The sequence below is a fragment of the Lissotriton vulgaris genome, chromosome 7 (assembly GCF_964263255.1).
Source record: "Lissotriton vulgaris chromosome 7, aLisVul1.2, whole genome shotgun sequence".
Taxonomy (NCBI): domain Eukaryota; kingdom Metazoa; phylum Chordata; class Amphibia; order Caudata; family Salamandridae; genus Lissotriton; species Lissotriton vulgaris.
In genome coordinates this window covers 39178457-39197205 of record NC_141695.1, presented here as the reverse complement: position 1 = coordinate 39197205, position 18749 = coordinate 39178457, and the positions used below count along the sequence as shown (strand labels likewise).

The window sequence follows — 18749 nt, the reverse complement described above, 5'->3', positions numbered from 1 at the left end:
TGCCCAAGTTGAAGTTGATTTCTTTGTAACCATTTTGTAAATAGTTACAAAGAAATTAGCTTCAACTTGGGCACCTGCTGTAATCCTGTAAGTGCTTCCTGGAAAAAATGTGTCCCGCTCGCGATTTCGCTGATTTTTCAGCAATTTCGCGAGGTTCGCGGAACGCGAAATTGCAGAAAATCCGCAAATTCCGCGAGCGGAACGAATTTTCAGCCCATACTTAGAATTCGGTAATTAACACCAACTTGAAGTTGGTGGTAATTAACAAATTCTTACAGCACATAAGCACTCTTTTATGTGCTTTCTACATTGCATTTACCGATTCGGTAAATACTGATTCGGTAAATACAGAATCATGAAAATACAGAATCGGTACATACCCAGTATTTACTGAATCATCACCTACATTGGAAAGGGCTAAAAACCTGTCGGTAATGGCCGAAATTCAATAAATTACCGAATTTCGGCCATTACTGACCGATATTTGGCTACCTACATACGGCCCTTAGTGATCCTGATAGTCTGCCAATTTCAGCACTGGGACAAAGGTAACAGCAATATTTTGTGGAAAAAAGTGAATATCTTGCAAATCCACAGGCCCCTCTTGGCTATACACAATACATCTAGTTTCCACAGCAGAAATCTTATTTTCTAAATGACCTAATCACACGCTGTATCACACACAAGAGGCAACCATACCATTTGTATCATGCCCAGTGGTCCAGGTGACCAACATCTCTCACTCCTTGCAGATAACAAGTCAGACAGCCCATATATTTGTATGAGGTGTTTGTACCTCAGCTTTTGCTTCCAGGCAACTTCCATTGTCCAAGCGTTGGACTCCAGCCTCTTCAATCTTCTGAAACTGTTCTTTTTCAGGCCACTGCAACAAAACGTTCTTCAGGTGTATAATGATTCATGGCAAAAAATGCACTTGCTTTACAACAAAGTCTAGTGGGAAGGGGGAGCTGAGGAACAGTGTAGGGTGACATGAATGCAGAGGTCACAGAGATGCTACTGACTGGTAGTAATTCTGAATACAGGACAACCATTAATAATGGTAGCCCACATCCCATGTGCCCAGGAATGTTCATGCACAAACAACAAGCAGTCTGGGAGAATAAAGATATGGCCTTCTACAAAGTTACCAGGAAAATCCAGGAGGCAATTTCCTCACTGAGGTTTAGGTAGAATGGCTAGTATGTCTGCGCTATAATCAGTTATCACCCAAAATGAATAGTGTCATGGACAAGTCATGCAGAGAATGTTAGAAGAAGTGCTACTTTGGATGAACCCCAAACATCTCAGGAAACTTTCACATGCTCACGAGCAAGGTGTTATGATCATGTAGGACACTGGTCATGAGCATTTTTATGGGGTGTATTGCGAAAGAAAACACACCAGGTCAGCCAGCATGTCAAAAACCAGGAACAATTCTCCCCTTGAACAAAGTGCTAGGGACCCTTCAATCATACATACATTAATTCGCATAACGAGAATGTGGGATTCAGATGACCTTCAGAATTTCACTGTCTTTTGAAGGTGTGCCTATACATTTAGTTATTTTTGTTAGGGTGTTAATAGAGTGATCCATATGATTTTTCCATTCCTTCAAGGCGCTGACAGTAATGACAAAACTAAAGCTAACTGAGCGAAAGGGAGCCTGAAGCCCAATCCAGTAGATGATTTACTTTCTCTAATTATCTTGAAATGTGGGACACTGTTTTGCACAGAATTAATTTGAAAATCAGTTCACAAATCTCAATTTTATTTCTTGCAATTGGGTTCAGACATTAAGATGAAGATTGTTCCAGATCAGCCTCTCGAAAGCTTGCCATTTATTAAGATGTACAGGCAAACATATCTTGTTGGGAGCTAGTTTCTGTATATATTGTGGGCCTTTGCCCTAGTTTGCTTTATGAGTGAGTAAAAATCCTTGCATTTGGTACTTGCATCCACTGGAGTGCGTCAGAGACAGGTTTGATAGTGTTGTCTTGCGGAGGTTTAAGCACCTTCTAGCTGTCTACTTTTGAACTTTTTAAAGGCTGCTTGTGACTTTCTTGAGATGTCATAAGAACGGCAGTTGTCAGATTCACTCAATAGCCAGCTTGGGGAAGTGGAAGACATTTTCAGACTACAGAGAGCAGTATGTTGAATTCCATGTCCACTGCCCTGATTAATGGAGCAGCTTTAATTTCGGAGTCAAAAAGTATTCCAAGTTCCTGAATTTCAATGAGGTAGGTGGAAGACTTCCAATACCTACTTGATGTATTCAATAAATTAATCTTTCACCCATCTCAATATGTATTCTCAAGCAACCTTTTTTCATTGGTCCAAAAGCCAAGTTTGACCAATTCTGCCCTCTTAGGTGTCCTCTCTCTGCATTAGTCTAATATAAAGAATAAATAGTGTATAACAACTTCCGAGTGTGACTGCCACTTGGCTACCATGAGATGGATCTTCATTGGTTTCCAACTTGTTTTTTCCAGTTCAGTTATCACCAAATTTCTATGGCACATGCTTGAGGGGGGGACTACGTTGAGGAAGCATATCCTGGCTGTTATGTGTCTAAGTTTGATACGGGGATGGCTGTAAAATATTAATTAACTGTTTGCTCTTCTGTCTTCACAGTATGAACCACATGTTGACACAAATTTGGTGCATCACATCCTTATTTATGCGTGCTCAAATGACACCTACCTCACTACCGAGGTGGGGGAATGCTATGGGGGTGATGCTACCTTCTCGCAGTGCAACCAAGTTATTTTTGGATGGGCCGTTGGTGGATCTGTAAGTAACACTTTTTTGTAAATAAATTACTTGAAGCCACTATTTTGTAAATTTTAAAAAGAAAACAATGTATCCATGCTGTAATGTTTTTGATTAACTGTGTGTGCATTGGATATGTAATGTAGGTTCACAAATTAAACTGGTGACCAGTTAGAAGAACATCCCATTTAAAATGGTATATCATGGCAGGTTTTGTATGACTTGGTTGAATAAACTTACAACCTCATGAATGTTTAAACTGGATGTATTTCCCAGTGCCTGGAAGGCAGGGAGAACCTTTCTCTTCATTGACAAAAATATTTTTCTTTTATGTCTTCTTATCCATGTACCACATTTATTGTTTACTTTGATTTGTCTTTGATATTTTTAGGGAAGATTAATTTAGGATAATTTAATGGTAATTACTATTTGTAAATGTTGGTTTACGCATATTTTAACGTTCTTTGTCTATTTTTTCTCAGCACTTTAGTTGGCTTTCCCATAACCCCTTAATTTTTACTGGTAGGAGAATGTTCCCTTACTACCTTCTCTTAAACATTTTTATTCAAATTTGATTTAATTAAATATTACCCATAAGCAGCATAACTTACATGTTACCTTTGCAATATTTTTGTACTCATGTTCTTTATTCATTTCTTTGCTTTATCGCATCACTTTTTGTAGAGGTATATAACTTCTTATACCTTCTTGTAGATATGACAAGATGCAGCATTAGCTGTGTCACAAAAGAATGTACACTATACATATTATATAGGTAGTTATAGTTAGGACCTAGTTTCTGTAGCAACATTTTCAAAGACACTGTCATAGTGAGTTTCATGCATGGAAAGTTTTGGGGTGGTACGTCCAGCAGGGGCGAGAAAAAGGGGAGGGTAAAAAAATACAAATTCCCATGTTAATTCACATCGGAGCTTTAAACATGACTACAGCCCGAACCGCTGGACGAAACTAAAACAATTTGGCAAGAAGGTAGATTTTGGTTTGCAGATCACAATTTCAGTTATTTGGTGTGAATCCGTTTAGCCATTGCTGAAAAAATTATGGGAAAGCAAATAAGGATATCTTGGCATATCATTGTGAGATCTGTTTGGCTGTCAAAATTTCATCCAGGAAGTGCTAACAGACATCTTCTCTTTGTGTCGAGTAGGCTGCCACTTGCGTAGAAAATCTATTTGAGCAGCAAAAAAAGAAGCAGCGCCCCCTTGTGCTGCGTATACTGCCAATTGGGCTGATTTTACAGCACAGTACAAACAACCAGCACTGAAAATCAACACGACCAGCATGACTAAATGTATTCTGCTGCTTGAAGAACTCCACATATCGCAGCAGAGCCTTTTGGTCACTCTGTAGGTTCCGCTTAGCAGAACTCTGCGATCTCTGCCCAAGCCTAGGTAACACCCAATTTAAATGCATTGTAGTGAATGGCAGGTTTAAAGGGTCACAAAAAGGAGAAATCATTTGTTGATGGTGCCTTTCTAATTTTAGGAATTCTGGTGTTTTTAAGGTGGCTTTAACCCTGTTGAAAAGCCTTCCGCTGGGAGTACATCAATCATGCTTGAGAGAAAACAGTTTTCTCATTATTTTTCCATGGAAGGTGCTCCTGAAGCTGAAATGCGAGTATATTCTCTCTAAATTCACACTATCTTTCTCAGCCATACGAATATGAAGTCTAACATTCTCAGTAAGTCATGTGCTTCTTACAAGAGCAGCAACTATCATTTGATTCGCTTGTGTTCTACTGCTGCCTCCCAGAGTGTTTCAAAGAACAACTACAGCACTGGCAGTCTTACGTATGACAAAAGTATGGCACACCTAAATCCATCTTGATTTAATCAAACTGGTAAAACTTGAAACATTTTATTTAGAAAGGAACAAAATGAGGGTTTTCATTTTGTCATAGAAATTATTGTTAGTGCTGTAGAATGAAACATTAGAACATGTTCTAAGTGAGTTCTCAAATATCTTCCTCTTCTATTTCAATAAAACAGTCTGACATGTAGACCGAAACTCCTACTTACAACACCTGCAGCAGACTGCCTGTTAGACCCCCGGGGAGCAACAGTTAACTACAATGTTCTGATGCACAATTAGATTTATAACATTCTGAATTTATGTCAAAAGTGTGGCACATCTGACCGCCATCTTGATGGAATCAAAGTGGAAAACTGAAACCATTTTCTACTGCGGATACTGCAGTTTATGAGGAGATTATGGAGCTTTCTAACAAATAAATCTCCCTAGGTGGTCACCAGAGAGAAATGAACCCAAATCTAGCACAAATATCCCCCAGATGTAGTCCATGTATAGCCCAATGTCAGAAGTGTGCAAAACCCCCACGCATATTGAGCTTCTTTATAAAAGTGCATGAAAAGGTAACACGTATTAACCATTCAGGAATGGAGTGACAAAATAAAAAAAAGAAATATTTGTTTTGATTTGCTGAGTTCCGCATTATCAGAGGGTGCAAAGTTGAAAATGCTGCCATCAATGGTTGCTTTGTGTGCGATTGATGTGCAATTTTTATGCTCAGCTTTTAAATTTCATGAATTTATTGCATGCATCTGATAATACCCCAAAAATAATATTTGATCAACAAACTCAATTTACGGGTATCTGAATTAAATTTAATTTGGAGAAAAAAAATGAATAAATAGGTATATGTGTAGGTGAGAATGTTGTAAGAGAGTATCAAATATCGAAACTATATGAGGCAATGGTGAGTGGCTTAATATGTTTAATAGCAGGTGAGTACGACACTTAATGAGTGTATGAAAATGTGACCATTTTTCTGATTGGCAGACTTGGTATGTGAGAAGTTGGTTCACAATCTGTTCCTTTGAATTAATATGTTGTATATATGCCGTTAGAACATAGTGTAATTGGTACTGAAACGTGTAGGATAAGAGTTAAACGTTTAATTATCAAGGCATTAGAAGATGTGGAAATATTTTCATGAGTGTATATGATGTGCAGTGCTAAAAGAGTGGTTTCCCTTGAATTCTAGGTGTTGTGGTTTTGTTACACTGCTTTGTCAGGCAGATACAGAAGCATATATACATTCAGTCACTTTCCCAGAAACTACTTGTGCATGCAGCAGATTCAAACATAGTTTAAGGTTACATCTATATTGCTCTCTTTTCAGTAAAACAGGCTCTGAGGTGGTCGTTTATAGCCCATCACATAGATATTTAGAGAGCCATAGAGATACTAAAGTAGACAGTCATACTGGCACATTTACTTAAATGTCTCATGGCACTGCTACAGGTGCGCTCCTACAATTCTTCTGTTATTTTGGAGAGCACTGACACAACCTTCTTATTCATGTAGAGAAATACTCTTTCAAGTATGGATGATGCTTGATAGTACAGGTCCTGTGTGTGCACTTTCACTTGTAGCTTGATTTGCCATGTAAAAGCTGATTGTCAGGTGTCAAATTCAAGTTTCAGTATGCACAAGTCACATGTGAGAGATGCTGTAGGTGTGCTATAAAGCATGCTGGTTTATGCTTAAAAGATTAGAGATATTCTGTCCAGTTCACTAAGTTACTTGTGCACTTGCATACCCCTATGCCAAGTACTACAGCACATGCCACTTCTAAAGCAACTGCCATACATGTTCAGAAAAAACATAAAACCTATGTTTCAGCTATTGAGACAGCTGCAGAGGCATGTAAAGATGTAGTCACTCACCAGAAACTATTAATACATGCAGCAATCTCAAGGGTAGTTGCAGTCACACCTAGATAACTCTGTACATTGAAGTATTTCTACAGCCCCTTACATACACATTTAGACAACTTTAGAGGTATTATAGCAGGCTGGTTTATACCAGCACATTTACTTAAAACATCTCCTGGCACTGACAGAGGTGTACTTCTACACTTTCTCTTAATATGTGGGCAAGCACCAACACAATCTTCTCAACCATGCAGAGAAATTGTATTTCATAATGGGTGATGGCTACTAGGGCAGATACTGCCTGGCCACTGTCAATGCAAGCTTCACTTGGCATGTTATAGATGTTTCTGAAGTGTCTAGCCCATGTTTTATTACACATAAAACACTTCTAAGATATGCTGTGTCTATGCTATGATGGATTATATTTTGTGCTTAAGAGATTGACAGATGTTCTTTTGAGTTGGATAAGTTACTTGAGCACTTGTATGCCCCTATGCAAAGCACTAAACAGAGGACGCACCCCTAAAGCAACTGATGTACATGTTCACAAAATCATAGACCCTCTCTGCACCCTAATCAGACAGCTATAAAAGCACATATACATTAAGCCACTTGCTAGAAACTGCTTATGCCTGCAACAGACTCAAAGGTAGTTGCAGTCACACGTTCATAGTGCTCTTTTTCCTTACAGAGGTACTGAAGTATTTGTGAAGCCACTTACATACACAATTTAACAGCCAAAGAGCTACTAAAGCACAGTCATAACCCAGCACATTTACTTAAACATCTTACGACACTCATACAAGTGTGCTGCTACACTCACTTACATATGGAGGAAAATACTCACACATCCTCCTGAACCATGCAGAGAAATGTGGCCATATTATCAAGAATGATGATAAGGGGCTTGATAATATGCCCTTGAGAATTCCCATAGAAGACCATGTTCTGTTGTGAAGGACATCAAACGTGGGCTTCTATGGGAATTCTCAAGGGCATATTATCAAGCCCCTTATTGTTGCTTTAGCTGTAGTTTCCTGCCGCTAAAGCGGCGATAATGTTATCGCCATTCTTGATAATATGGCCCATAGTTTGTTAATCATGGGTGATGGCTACTAGTGCATACCCTGTCTTTATATTCTTACTCCAAGTTTCACTTGGGATGCTGTAGGTCTTTCTAAAGAATCAAACCCTTGTTTGGCATGTTATGTCTTTCAAACCCATGTTTCATTGCACATAATACACTTTTTAGACATGTTGTAGGCATGCAATAAATGATGATTTTCTGTGCTCGAAGAGATTAAAGGATGTCATTTTGAGTTGAATAAGTTACTTGTGCACTTGCAGTTCTCAGGTACAAGTACTACAATGAGTATGCCTACCCTAAAAAAATAGACATACAAGCTCACATAAGCATTCAGCCTGTCTTTCAGGTACAGATACAGTTGCACTTATAAATTCAGTCACTCACCAGAAACTATTTATACATATAGCAGACTCAAAGGTAGTTGCGATGGCACCTACATAGCTCTCTATTGCCTAACACAGGTGATGAAGTATTTGTACAGCCAATTACATACACATTTAGACAGCCATAGAGGTAGTTACATACCAGGACATTTACTTAAATATGTCATGGCACTTAGATTTTAGATCCACGCTGGAAGCATCTGCTCTGGATAATTCCCTCACCATATTAGGTGATTTTAATTTTCACTTTGATATACCAGACAACCCTGATACCGTTACTCTCCTAGCTGATATGTTCACATTTGGTCTCGTCCGCCTGGTGCACGCTCCTACGCACGATGGGGGCCACACACTGGATGGCATCTTCACTAATGCCCCGGGTCTTCAAGTCACCCACATACTCCCTCTCACTTGGCCCGATCACCGCCTTATCCTGGCCACCCTGTCAGCGCAGGATCCACTGGCTAACAAAGCTAGCACCATATCCCGCCAACCTTACCTGGCTTGGGACGATATAGACGTAACAAGGTTACAAACCCTGCTGGATGATACCTCTCCTACTTTATCTGCCGACCCCAACACTGCCACCTCTCAATTTCATAATTGGGTTAGCTCGGCAGCTACAGACCTGGTTCAAACTAAACAACGATCCCGCAACAGGCAAACCCCGTCGGCCCCATGGTATTCAGAGGCACTGCGCACTCAAAAGCAACTATGTAGGAATAGAGAGAGACTATGGCGGAAAAATTATATAGATAAAGCCAAACTTAGGTACAAGGAATCAGTGGCCATATATAAAACCGAGGCAAAGAAAGGCAAAGAAAAAATACTACTGTGATAGGATAGAAACAGCAAAAAAACTCTAACTCTAACAAATCACTATATGAGACCACTAAACAGCTAGCTGGTCTATCCGTCAACCTAACTCCTCCCCCCTCCCAGGCTCTCTGCGACGCACTGTCCAACTTTTTCTTTAGCAAAGTTGATGACATTTATAGGGTCTTCACCAATAATACCACTACCCCCTCGATGCCTTCAACTCACCACCAGGGTCACACATTCTCTCAGTTCAACGAGGTCACCTGTTCACAAGTACAGAACACAGTGTCATCCATCAAATCTGGTTCAGCTCTAGACCCATGCCCCTTGAAGGTATTACGACCAATTATGGAAACAGTTATTCCTGCCATGACTGTTATCTGCAACTCTATATTTAGCACTGGCATCTTCCCAGAGACACTGAAAAAGACCTTAATAAAACCTCTCCTTAAGAAACCCAACCTCGATAAGGAAGAACTGAAAAACTATCGTCCTATTGCCAGTCTAAATAGTGGAGAAAATCATGAACCTCCAACTCTCTTCCTTTATTGAGGAACACAAACTTTTGGACGAATCACAGTTTGGGTTCCGTCAATTTCACGGAACGGAGACTGCATTGATCAAAGCGGCGGACGATATAAGATCCATCCGGGATGCCGGAGGTACAGCTGTTCTCATCCTGTTGGACTTATCGGCAGCCTTCGACACGGTCGACCATATCACCCTGGTCGACCGTGTCGAGAGCATAGGAATTCGAGGCAATGCCAAGAGTCTTCTTGCCTCCTTCCTGGCAAATAGGTCCCAGGTCGTTACTGTCGGACCTTTTGAATCTTCCCCCCTGTCACTGCCATGTGGAGTTCCTCAAGGCTCATCCCTAAGTCCGACACTATTCAACATTTACGTGTCGGACCTTGCCAAAGTCATCAGGACATACGGGATGAGCCTTACCTCCTATGCAGACGACACTCAATTGGTCCTGGCCGTCAAGAATGACGGTCTCAAAATAGCCAACAACTTTAACCAAGGCATGCTGGCTATTGGAAGTTGGATGGCTCAGAATTGCCTAAAGCTGAACTCTGATAAGTCGGAGGTTGTAATTTTTGGCAACTTATCCCCGGAGTGGTCCCCCCTCTGGTGGCCAGCATCTATGGGCCAGCCTCCGGACCCGACCAACAAGGTGAGGAATTTGGGAGTCATTTTTGACAACCACCTAAACTTTCTTCCACACGCCAACCAGATCTTTTCCTCAGCTTTCCATAAACTGAGGCTCATTAAGAAAATCCTGCCTTTCTTACCGGAGACTGCCGGAAAAACGTTGGTGAGCTCCCTCGTCTTGTCGACCCTAGATTATTGCAATGCTTTGTTTCTAGGTGCCCAGGAGAGAGTGCTATGGAAAATGCAGGCCATTCAGAATGCTGCCGCCAGGCTCTTAGGGCGCATTCCTAAACATCAATCGGCCGCACTCACCATAAGACAGCTCCACTGGCTACCAGTGAGAAAGAGAATTATGTTTAAGTCTCTTTGCCTGGTATACAAGGCTCTGCACAATGCTGGACCTGCATTCTTTACCCAAAACCTTATCGCTTACTGTCCTTCAAGAACGCTACGCTCGTCCAGTCTGCACGAGTTGGTGGTACCTCGAACCAAATCTGTCACATGGGGGGACAGAAGATTCATGGTAGCCGCACCGAAACTGTGGAACACATTACCACAACCGATCAAAATCAGCACCTTCCTCTGGATGTTCCGCAAGCAACTTAAAACCTGGCTTTTCAACCAAGGAACCTCTGCCCTCCTGAGGGTTAAACACTGCAGCAACTTTAGCGCCGAGATGCCCAAGGGCCTTCGTTCGCGCTTTACAAATGCTTTTATAAATAAATAAATAAATAAACAGAGGTGTACTCCTACAGTATCTCATATATGTCGGTATGTACTGATACAAACTTCTCGGCCATGTACAGAAATAGTCTTTCAGACATGGATGATGGCTACTAGTACATACCCTGTCTGTGCACTCTCACTGCAAGCTTCAGTTGCCATGGTATAGTTCTTTCTGAAATGTCAAATCCAGGTTTTAGTGCACATAACATACATCTATGCCATAATGGATGCTGCTTTATGCTTAAGACATTGACAGATGTCCTTTTGAGTTGAATAAGTTACTTGTGCACTTGCAAGCCTCTCTGCCAAGTACTACATAGATCATGCCATCTCTTGAACACTTGACATAGAGGTTCACAAAATCATAGAGCCTCTCTTTGAGTTACAGAAACAGCTACAGAAGCATTTATCCATTCAGTCACTCACCAGAAACTATTTATGCATGCATCAGACTCAAATGTAGTTGCAGTGACACCTACATAGCACTATATCACCTAACAAAGGCATGGAAGCATTTTTACACCCACTTACATACACATTTAGGCAGCTATAGAGGTATTATACCAGGCAATTAAAAAACAGCAATGTTACTTAAACATCTCATGGCACTAATAGAGGTGTACTCCTACACTCTCTGAGATATGTAGTCAAGTACTTGCACAACCTCCTTACCATCCACAGAAATATTAATGTAAACATGTGTGATGGCTACTAGTGCAGACCATGTCTGAGCTATCGCCTTGCAAGCTTCACTAAACATGTTATATGTCTTTCTCAAGTGTCAATTCCACTCAAAAACTCATGTTCCCAGTCACTGGCACAGTCAGACACTCATGAACTAACTTAGACATTTACTCAAACAGTCAGTGAGTCACTAAAACAGTAAAATACCCACTCACACATCCAGTGCAACACTTATGCAGGTAGTTCCAGACCTATTCAGACACACACACACAGACACAGACCCACTATGACAATCAGGCTCTCAGTCACACACACCGAGGCACTATTGCACACACTCTCACACTCATTTTCAAAAGTTACAGGTTACAGATTGGAAATAGAAGTTAAAAAACCCTGGAAATTCACAGGAAAAAACAAAGGTTACAGGAAAGTTATAGATAGGAAATAGCGTTTAAAAAATAAAGAAATTCATTGAAAATAACAAAGGGTACAGGGACGTTTTATTTAGGCTATCATTTCATTCATACAAACCAGTGTAAACACACACTCATTGTATGATAACATCAGTAATGTCATTTGAGATGTCATCAGTGATGTCATCAGTGATGACACTGGCCATGCTACGGGCGATGTAATATGTGAGACCATAAACAGTGCATTGTGGGGGTGCAAGTTATATTTAGCTCGATAACTATAACTGCTGAATTTCACTGATTATGTAGGATTGAAATGTGAGCATTAATATAGCTTCCCTGTAACCTTTGTTGTGTTCACTGAAAAAAAACAAAGGTCACAGGACATCAAAGTTAGGAAATAGAATAAAAAACCTTAGAAATTCCCTGATCATGTCATGAGTGATGTAATATGTGAGGTCATAAGCAGTGACAAAAAAAGGCCTCTTGATCTAATTTATCAGATGGGTGAGTATTTTCCTTCTGCTTAGTCAAAGTGAGGGTGATAGTGAAAAATTGGTCAGTTAGGTGGACATGTTTCACGCCTAAAGGAGGTCCCTAATGGATCCAATGGCGCTTCCTTAGTACCGTGCAAGTCGTGAGAAAAGTGTAAAGTACGGGTCTGAGACAGCGACACTCAGTAACCCCTACCGTACCTATAATCAGGTGTATTCGGGGTGTCAGTGCACCCAAAGGGAGAACACCCACTTGGAGTTCCTAAATCCAACCTAAAAAAGGGGAAAGAAGAGAGAAAGCACAACTAATCCCTTAAACATGGTGGTCATCACACTTATTAGTATCAAACTGTAAAAGTGCAAATGACTCATATACTGCATGTACATCAGTATTGGGGACAGCGAGGCATGCTGTCACATTCATAACTTAAGTGCCGGAGGTCCCGCTCAAGCAGTGTTAACACACACTGCACATTGTTGCCCTTAGTGTTACCATTTAACACAATTTTTTGGTGTCTCAACACAAACAAAATGCTTAGGAGAGACAGCATGCTTGTGTGTGTGTCCCTGAGAACGAACAAAAAGCATCTATCTGTGATAGTGGAAAAATACCATTGGCGTGGGAGCCGTGATTTGTGCTGCTACCATTAAAAACACTTGTTGAGCAGATTACTACGAGAAGAAGTTACTCCGGTGTAAGTAACCGCGTCTATTACCATTATGTCACACACAAAAACACAGACAAACTGCATTTACATACTACCCCAACAATTCTTTACCCCGCCCGCACACGCACATTCAGCACTGCAGAGTTTCTCCTAAAACCAACTCTGATAAAGATCCCTCTTGCGGGCCAGTGGGGGACTGCAGCGCCACCCCCATGAGGAGCAAACGCCCGATGATGAATCACAACAACCACATGGGTGTGCGAGGACACTTCTTCAAAAAGGAGGAATTCTCCTGCCTTAGTAATCTCTTTCATCTAACCTAGTGTATGAGATACTCTCCTCTACTAATCCTTTTAGCGACCAAATGGGCCTGCTTCTGTCTCTCTGTAGGACCAGTCCTCCTCCAGTGATTATAACGTTAGTCTTGGGAGTGCGGGTTCTGAGCCCCTCTTTCCTTCTGCTCCCAGTCCCTCCTTCTTTGTGACTTTTTAGGTCACAAGCAGTACATTGAGTGAGCATTTGTTATAGTTAGCTGGGGTAACTATAACTGCAGAATTTCTATAGTTTTGTACAAGTGAAATCTGAGCCTATCTACAGTGTCCCTGCATCCTTTAGTTTTGAATGTAAATATATATATATTTATATCTTTGGTACCTATTTTTCAGGACTTAAAAACTGATCATGCAAAGTCTGTTTTCCACATCCATTTTCCCGTTATATGCACATTAGATGATCTGCATGAGCAATGTTGTCATGTGATCAAGGCCGTGGACGGCCATAACGAATAATGGCAGGCAGCTCTAGTGGAATAAATTAAGTTAGCCCTGATTTTGTGGTCCATGTCCATTTTTCCATGAGACTGTGCAGTGCGAAAGCCGATTTCTGGATATTTTTCAACCAAAGATTTTATTGGTTCATCACGAACCCCCTTTCTGTTGGCCCCTGCAGAGTGAAGTCACTTTCCATCACGGCTTCCCGGCAGTGAATTGGAAGAGCGCTATCTTTGGATCAAGAAAAGTGAGGGCCCCCTGACAGGAGACACTGCTCTGCTCTGCCTGTGGAGTAATTTTAGTCTGAGTCAGCTGACTCGAAGTCTCAATCATTGGTGGAAAGGAGGTAGGTCAGGTCGGGAGGTGTGCTGTTTTGGTGGGAGATATCGGTATTTACCAAAAATCAATCAATCAATCAATCAATCAATCAATCAATCAATCAATCAATCAATCAATCAGTACATTTGTAGAGTGCACAACTTACCCGTGAGGGTCTCGAAGGTGCTGGGGGGGTGCTGCTAATGCTCGAACAGCCAGGTCTTAAGGAGTCTCCTGAAAGACAGCAGGTCCTGGGTCTGTCGAAGGCTGATGGGGAGGGTGTTCCAGGTTTTGGCGGAGAGGTGGAAGAATGACCAGGGCCGGCTGCTGCTCGATGGATGTGGGGGACGGTTGTGAGGGCGAGGTCAGCAGAGCGATGCTAGCGGTTCGGGGTGTAAAAGGTGAGACGTTAGTTGAGGTACGCTGATCCGGTGTTGTGGAGGGCTTTGTGATCGTGGGTGAGGACCTTGAAGGTGATCCTCTTGTTGACGGGGAGCCAGTGTAGGTCTTTCAGGTGGGCTGTGGTGTTGCTGTAGCAGGAGATATTGAGGATGAGGCATGCAGTGGCGTTCTGTATGCGTTGCAATCGTTTCTGGAATTTGGCTGATTTTCCTGTGTATTGAGCGTTGCCGTAGACCTGTCTGCTGGTGATGAGGGCCTGGGTGACGGTCCTTCTGTTACCGGTGGGGATCCATCTGTAGATATTGCGGAGCATGCGGAGGGTGTTGAAGCAGGAGGAGGAGACGAAGTTCACTTGCTGGGTCATTGACAATGCGGTGTCCAGGATGACTCCAAAGTTGCGTGCTTGGTCAGTGCAGCTCCCAGTGCAGCCTGCCACCAAGAGTCGTCCCAGGCGGAGGGGGTGGATCCGATGATGAGGACCTCCGCCCTGTCCGAGTTCAGTTTCAGGAGGCTGATCGTCATCCATTTGACGATGGCCTTCATTCCTTCGTGGAGTTTGGATTTGGCGGTGGTAGGGTCCTTGGTGAGGGAGATTATCAGCTGGGTGTCGTTGGCGTAGGAGACAATGTTGAGGTTGTGTGATCTGGAGATGTTGGTGAGCGGTGCCATGTAGATGTTGAAAAGTGTCGGGCTCAGGGATGATCTTTGGGGTACGCCGCACATGATCTTGTTGTCTTTAGAGCCGAAAGGGGGGAAGCAGACAATCTGTGTTCTGCCAGAGAGTAAGGAGATGGTCCAGTTCAGTGCTTTGACGCAGATTCCTGCGTTGTGGAAGCGTGTGTGGAGGGTGTGGTGGCAGACGGTGTCAAAGGCGGCTGAGAGGTCCAGGAGAATGAGGGCCGCGGTTTCTCCATTGTCCATCATGGCCCTGATGTCGTCGGTTGCGGCGATGAGGGCTGTTTCTGTGCTGTGGTTGCTGCGGAATCTGGATAGGGACGGGTCCAGGATGTTGTTATTTTCGAGAAAGTTGTCTGTTGACGATCTTCTCGATGACTTTCGCCGGGAATGGGAGGAGGGAGTGGGGCTGAAAGTTCTTGAGGTCCCTGGGGTCAGCTTTGGGTTTCTTGAGTAGGGCGTTGATCTTGGCGTGCTTCCAGCTCTCCTGGAAGGTGGCGGTCTCAAAGGAGCTGTTGATGATCTTGCAGAGATGGGGTGCAATGGTGGAGCTTGCTTTGTTGAAGATGTGGTGCAGGCAGGGGTCGGATGGTGAACCGGAGTGGATGGTGTTCATGATTTTGATGGTGTCTTCATCGTTGATGTGGGTCCAGGAGAGCAGGGGGTCGATGTCGGTGTGGCTGGGGGGTGGTGTGTCTGAGGTGTCTGTGTCTGTCAGAGGGGCCTGGTTGCTGAAGCTGTTGTGGAAGTCTGCAATCTTGCGGTGGAAGAAGGTGGCTAGAGAGTCACAGAGGTCTTGTGATGGCTGCATGTCGTTGGAGTTGGAGCTGGGGTTGGGGTTGGAGAGTTCCTTCACTATGTTGAAGAGCTCTTTGCTGTTGTGTGCGTTGTTGTCAATGCGCTCCTTGAAGGAGGTCCTTTTGGCGGTACGGATGAGTTGGTGGTGACTCTGAATGCCGCTCTTGTATGCTGTGTTGCTGTCTGGTGTCTGTTCGTGGTGACACTTCTTCTCAAGCCTACGGCAGGCCTGTTTGGATGCTTGAAGGTTGGCGCTGAACCCAATGGCTTTTCTGTCGGTACGTCTGTTCGAGGGCTTCTTGATCGGGGCGAGAGTGTTGGTGCAGTCGCTGATCCATTGCCTGAGGTTGAGGCCGGCGGAGTCAGTGTTGGTAGTGTCCATACGTGGGTTTCGGGCGAGGGTGGTGGCTAGCTGGTCTTCGGTGACTTTGCTCCAGCTGTGTTGGGGGGCCCGTTGTGTGCAGTGGTGTATGGTGGGCTTCTCGAAGGTGAAGTGGACGCAGCGGTGGTCCAGTGCAGTTCGGTGGTGTGGCTGAGAAGATGGTTTCGAGCGTGTGTCCGGTAAAGTGGGTGGGAGTAGTGACGAGCTGTTTGAGTCCGAGGTAGTCGACGTTGTCAAGCAGGGTGGTGGAGTTGCTGTCGTTGGTGTTCTCGAGGTGGAAGTTCCGGTCTCCGAGGAGGATGTTGTCCGTGGACGCAAGGGTGTGCGTGCTGACGAAGTTGGCGATGGATTTACTGAACTGTGGTCGGGTGGTCTGTAGATGAGGGTTCTTCTGAGGGTGGTGATGGGATCGGTGTGGATCTGGAAATGCAGGTGTTTGGCGGAGATAAGCATGTCGTTGGAGCTGGTAGAGATTCTGAGGGTGTTTCGTTGGTGCGGTGCCTGCGGGTGATCTTGTAGCCATCGGGATGGCTATGGCAATGTCGGGAGCCGAGGAGGGGTTCATCAAGGTCTCCATCAGGAAGGCAACATCTGGGGAGGTGGAGTCTAGTAGGTCCCAGAGTTCGATGGTTGGTTTGCGGGCAGAGCGGGTGTTGAGTAGAAGGCATTGGAGGCTGTTGCAGCCTACCCCGGTGGGCGTGGTGGTGTAAGCCCAATATAAATACATCGACACACAGGATCGATGTCCGCAGGCACACTGCATGTCGTGAGGCAGCAGCGGAAGGAATGTTTAACAATTCACCAACCCAAGGGGCACAAGCATAAAATTCATCCTAATGGTACAAACCCGGGAGCATAAAGGAACATTTCGAAAACTGGAGCAACTAATTAAGAAAGAGCAGTCAAAATAGTGGGAACACAAGTCGTTGCAATGCTATTTGGATGTAAGAAGGATCCCAAGAGGGTTGAGAATCATGATCGCCCCAAGCTATGAAAATCCAAACCCCCAGATGATGGCAGAATGGGAAGAGTGTCATTTGAATTCATCAAGAAAATTGGTGGAGATATTGTTCAAATATGCAGAAACTGACAGAATTGCCCTTCAAAAACAAATAGATACAATGAAGGATGAAATTGCAAAAATGGAATCATCCAAAAATTTCTCCAAAATGCGGGAATATATGATGGGCAGAATCAGGAAAGAGGAGGAGAAAATAAAGAACAGGAAGGCATACAAATTTCAGCGAGATAAGGCTGATTACGAAAAACAACACATTATCACCTTTTCATGTAATTATGATTCAATGATAAACCCAAACCAGAGGGAGAAGAAGAGCACATTTAACCACAAAGGCCCAATTACAACATCAACATCAGACCTAAGCTCTGCGCTGAAAAGTGAGTCTGAACCGGAATTGAATCAAGAAAATCAGCTGAGCCAAAAATTAACCCTCGCGGAGGAAAGTGAGTTTTGTACACCAGGACCAAAGGCAAACCTTGCGCCCGAGAAACAACAAATTCAGCAAAGGTGCAACAAAAGAAGAATGGAAAGACGAAGGTCCAGCAGGAAACGTAAAAAATAGAAAACAACCAATGTACGATGGAGGCAAAAGTAAATCAGATTGAACCTTACACCAAAGCAATATTCAGCATAGCAAAAGTAGATCTGAATCAAGCTGAACAACTAGACTATCCTACTGTCCAGAAAGAAGCTTCAATGATGCCCAAACCCAGACTGATGTCTTACAATGTATACAAAATTTGAAATTAGGCAAGTAGCATCTGCTTCCAAAAACTAAAAATATCTCAATGAGTGATTGAGAAAAAGACCATTTGCCAAGCACTGTGGAATTAATTATGGGTGATCAGGCATTACTCAGAGATTTACAAGACTTACAAAAGGAAAGTTCAAGCCAGGATTCACCATATAAAGATGCTACAAAAGCAACTATGATAAAGAATGTGTTCCCTAGACACTAGACCAAATACACCCTTCAAAAACAAATCACCTTTTAGTCCAATAATGGCAAGAGATTCATTGGACATTTTTAATGAACAAGTGGTAGCACAAATCAAGAAATTAAACACCAGGCTTCAAAAACCTAAGAAACAATTACAAGCAAGGAGTGGAGATATAGCCAACTCATCCCAAAATTACAAAAAAAATAAAGAATTTTTAATCAGAAATTCGGACAAAGGAGACAACATTGTCCTTTGGCCAAGGAAGGATAATATGGCCTTATCCCAATTGATCTTGTTATAAAAGAAGCACACCACACACAGTAAAAACTACATACAATGAATTTTATACCAAATTGCTAGCTTGGAAAAGAGCTCGATTATTAAGCCTGGATAAAAATACATTTTTGAAAAAAAGAGCTCCCCGTCATGTCAATCAACTATTTTGTACCCAAAGTTCATAAAATTGAAAGCAAGCCACCAGAGAGACTGATAATCTCTGCATGTGACGGATTTGTTGGAAAATACATCCCAATACGTTGACTATTT

General features: G+C 42.8%; 1 protein-coding gene across 1 annotated transcript in view; it reads left to right on the top strand.

Moving 5' to 3' along the window:
• Window positions 1–18749, top strand: part of LOC147700643 (putative DBH-like monooxygenase protein 2) — a 136285-nt gene that overhangs the window by 71064 nt on the left and 46472 nt on the right. Inside the window, exon 4 of the mRNA XM_086929156.1 lies at window positions 2632–2790. Coding sequence (XP_086785282.1) covers window positions 2632–2790 — 159 coding nt within the window. The remainder of the gene's footprint in view (window positions 1–2631; window positions 2791–18749) is intronic.